The following is a 4,229-nucleotide window of genomic DNA, read 5'->3' as shown; positions in this document are numbered from 1 at the left end:
AAAAATAAAATATTATAGGTTACATTTTAGTTTTAGTATTGAGTAAGGTTAATGAATATAGAAACCACTAAGATCTTTCACTCCATTCTGTTGTCGTCAATCGCCCCGCAAAGATGATGACCGCAAAACAGGAACCGCAACAACATTCACAATTGCACAAAGTTCGATCAATCCATTTACATATCCATTTACTGAATGTAGTTATCATCTGCGTTGGATATAAACCTCTGAGGGCTTGAAACTATTTCAAAGTTTTAATGTAACCAAAATATATGTACAATGTATAATAGCAATTAGGCTATTCAATGGGACAACAGCTCCCATAATTGAATAATTAGGATTCAAATAATTAAATCAAATTATGTCAAAATCTTATACAATTCAAATAATAGAATTGAAAAAAATTGTCTAGTAAGTAACACCGTACCAGTGTTAATCTACGTTACTCATAAAATGAACAAAGCAGATATGAAGCAATATTTTTTCACAGCTGCAACAGTCATTGAAATATATTCAATCTGCTAATATGGCTTTCTATGCGATTTCTACAACGCTGGCATCTTTACAGTACAATCGATATCTCAATGTATATTAGTATACTTACTCGCAATCATGAGGTTTTATTCCTTTATGCAATTTGATATGCTCTGTAAGTCGTCCTTGTGAAGGATATATATTACCGCATATATCACATATGTATTGTATACATTCTTTTGATTTGTATTTACGTTTTGGTTCTCTTTTTGGTGATTTAGTGGTCTTTGTTTTTTGTACACCTCGACTGGTGCTTGCCTTCAATGAATTTTCGTCATTTCTATTGATTGGTTTCCTACCGCGTTTTTCTGGTTTAACTTTTTCATTTGGTACATAATCTGCATCTGATGTGTTACCCGCATATTCTATTTGTCCCTCGCCTTCTGTTTCTGCTTTTACAATATCATCTAAGTACTCTGTTTCTTCTGTGATGACAGCTTCAACAATCTATACATTAAAATAAAAAAAAAATGTATTTAAAAAAAAAAATCTTTTAAGTAAATAACAATGAACACTCACATTGATTTCTTCACAATCAATAAATTCATCAACATTGTCTATTTCATCGAACTCTTCGACATTATCAATTTCAAGCGGTTCATACATATCCATAATATCTTCTTCATCTATAAGTTCATTTTGTTCTTCTTTTATATTGATTATAGCATCTGGTTCCATTTTCAATTCCATTGCGTCTGACTCTTCAGCTATTAAATCATTTGTGTCGATTGGTATCCGCTCCACAACAACTGGCGCGATGAAACGACTTAAATGTTTGTGGGAACGTTGGCACATTACACGGAATTTATATGCTACACGTAAATAACGTAGACATCTGCCACATATCTTATCCGGATAATGATCAAACTTTTTTATCTATATTATTTGTGCACGAAAATATAATATATGTTTGTAAATATCTAATTGAATATTCAAAAAACTTACTGGTACACCGCCACATTCAAGTATCATTTGTGTTAAATCATTGTTGTCGTTGGTGTCAAAAATAGTGTTCATCGTCTCTTTTGGTTGTTTTAAACAGACTCGACAGACTATCCATTTCTCTGTCAAGTTTGATTTCATTTTTACAATATGTTGTGCACAATTTGTAATTCCAAATATTTGTTTTCAATAAATTTTACACGATTGACGAAACAAGGTGGCTGCTTTTGTTCTGAACAATCTGGCGTTCTTTTTTAAGTGACCATTCACAATAGTTTTTAAAAACGCAGTGTTGCATTAGACTGTATAGTTGTAACTGAAAAATATATTAAAAAATTTGGCATAAATAAATATATGATACATATCCATAAATATATAAATTACATGGTATATTCATAAATTTTTTTATAATCTTAAATAAAGCACATATCAATGATATACTCATATTTAAAATATAAATATTTAAATACGAATAGTTTGATGCACTTTGACGTGAAAGAATTGTTATTAAAATTTATAACATCATATTATTTGATATCTAGTACAAAGTATATTAGTATTAAACATTAATACACTTCTATTGACGTATATAAAATATAATAGTACATTCATACTGTTTCTTTTTAGCACTTGCTCATTTATATTAATGAGGAAACATTCACATTATAATGAGCTCAATTATGCAGATAGTAGAGCTTTAATAAACTTCACTTAAATATATATCTCATAAAAAAATGAAATATATAACTATGTAACTGATATATTAAATCATGTATATACATTTTATTTATCAATTACATATTCAACTCATAAAAGCAAAAATGTTCTTAAATATTTACTTCCTCAGTGCATTTGTTACATTTTACTTATGAAATATATGAAAAATACACCATTTTCTTTTTCCCTTATGGGAAATTTATTTTTAAGGGTTGCATTCCTGCCTTAAATTAGCTAGTTTATTGATAATTAGCTTATTTTTACGAAAAGTTTTTGTATGGTAAATCATTCTCATTAGTGGTTATAATGGGCAAAGCCGCCTAAATGAGACAGTGTGAACGTGCTACAAAATTATTTTATTGTAGTTATATAGAATAATTCTATTGTGTTGTGGTCTAAAATTGCAATTAATAGCTAAAAAGCTGTACAGAATTCATAAATGTCAAAAGAACATTATGTTGTTTTCAATTGGTGAATCTGTATTTAATCTAGATTTACTCGCGGTCTGTCAAATTTTATTGTCCAATCGAATACGCTTAGAGTAATAACACATTCACAGTGTTTCATTTAGACGGTTTTGCTCATTATAGTCACTAATCATGATAATTTACCTCACAAAAATCTTTAATGTGCTCATTATCAATAAATCAGCTCATTTAAGATGAAAAAGCATTAAAATAAAAATAAATTTCTCACAAGGAAAATTATCAAAATTAGAAATGCCTCATATTTTTTATATGTAAAATGTAGACTAACAAAAGCTGAGTTATAAACAAAGGCACTGAGGAAGTAAATATTTAATAAAATCTGTGTTTTTATTAATTGAATATGTAATTGATACATATATAAAATAAAATAAAATGTATATAGATGATTTAATAAATAAATTATATAATTAATTTTTTTTTGTGATATATTAAGTGAAGTTTATAAAAGCTCTATTATCTGCATAATTGAGATCATTATAATGTTAATGTTTCGTTATTAAAATAAATGAGCAAGAGCCTAAATAAGACACTGTGAATGTACTATAATCTAACATTTTTTCAGTCGAATCAAATCACAGCTATTAATTTCATTGTAATGTTGCTAGTTTGGCAAAATATCTAGTGTTATAAATAAATCTCGAGTGTTATAAATAAATCTGGAGTGTTATAAATATATCTCGAGTGTTATAAAAAAATCTCGAATAAAACTAGAGAGTATTTACTTGTATGGAAATGATTTTTTTTTATAACATATATAAATTTTAGTTTGATTTGGTTTAATGTTCCAAAGTATTGTCCAGGGTTCTAAATTATTACTTCTTATATATATACTCAATTATTTGTTTGCTAACAACGAACAGCATTTCCTAGACAGGAATTAAAGTTTTAACTTCTGGCTAGTTAGTTGTTGTAACTTAAATTGACCTAGAAAGCAGAGTCATGCAAGGATGCTCAACTTTGAATTTGATTCTGATAGAATGAGAAGAGTGAACAGGGGTATGGTAGAAGAAAGAAAGCAATCTTTTTAATTTAATAAGAGGGAACTGTAAATCAATAAAGTTGAAGTGTGCGTATTTGTATCGCCAGCAGTTATTTAAGCGTGAAGAGTGACTCTTTAAGACGTTGTTATATCCAGACCTTAATTTAATGAGAACAGTTTTTGCAGCACATGAGTGATGTATTTTAGATGAAGGACCTTTAAGATCTTTGTTGTTATATAATTGAAGTGTCGAAGAATATGGTTTTTCGGTACGGTGGTTAGAAATCCTTCATCGAAATTCGACGTTATTGATACTCAAAATATATATGCTTTATTATTTATATATAGATCATTAAACATACTGCATCTTTTGTCAATTTTAATTCTTATAAAGACAGTAATAATTATAAACAGTCACACTATCATTATTTCATTACATTAAGAACATTTAAAGACAGTACAATAGTATAGACATAGAAGATATCATATATGTGTTTTTAAACTTTTTTGTTTATAAAAATCGTATTTTTATTTCAAAAAGAAATTAAAAATAAAACAAATTAGCAATT

General features: G+C 27.8%; 1 protein-coding gene across 1 annotated transcript; it reads right to left on the bottom strand.

Annotated features, from left to right (window-relative positions):
* Positions 1-600: 600 nt before the first annotated feature.
* LOC119677360 lies at positions 601-1,776 on the bottom strand. Its single transcript, XM_038088668.1, has 3 exons — positions 1,480-1,776; positions 1,054-1,410; positions 601-981 (listed from the first exon to the last, which is right to left on the bottom strand). The coding sequence occupies exons 1-3, from the start codon at positions 1,615-1,617 to the stop codon at positions 601-603; spliced, it is 876 nt and encodes a 291-aa protein (XP_037944596.1). The 5' UTR covers positions 1,618-1,776.
* Between the last annotated feature and the right edge of the window lie 2,453 nt (positions 1,777-4,229).

This window comes from Teleopsis dalmanni, chromosome 2 (genome assembly GCF_002237135.1).
Source record: "Teleopsis dalmanni isolate 2A chromosome 2, ASM223713v2, whole genome shotgun sequence".
NCBI lineage: Eukaryota > Metazoa > Arthropoda > Insecta > Diptera > Diopsidae > Teleopsis > Teleopsis dalmanni.
This window is presented reverse-complemented; position numbering and strand designations above follow the sequence as displayed.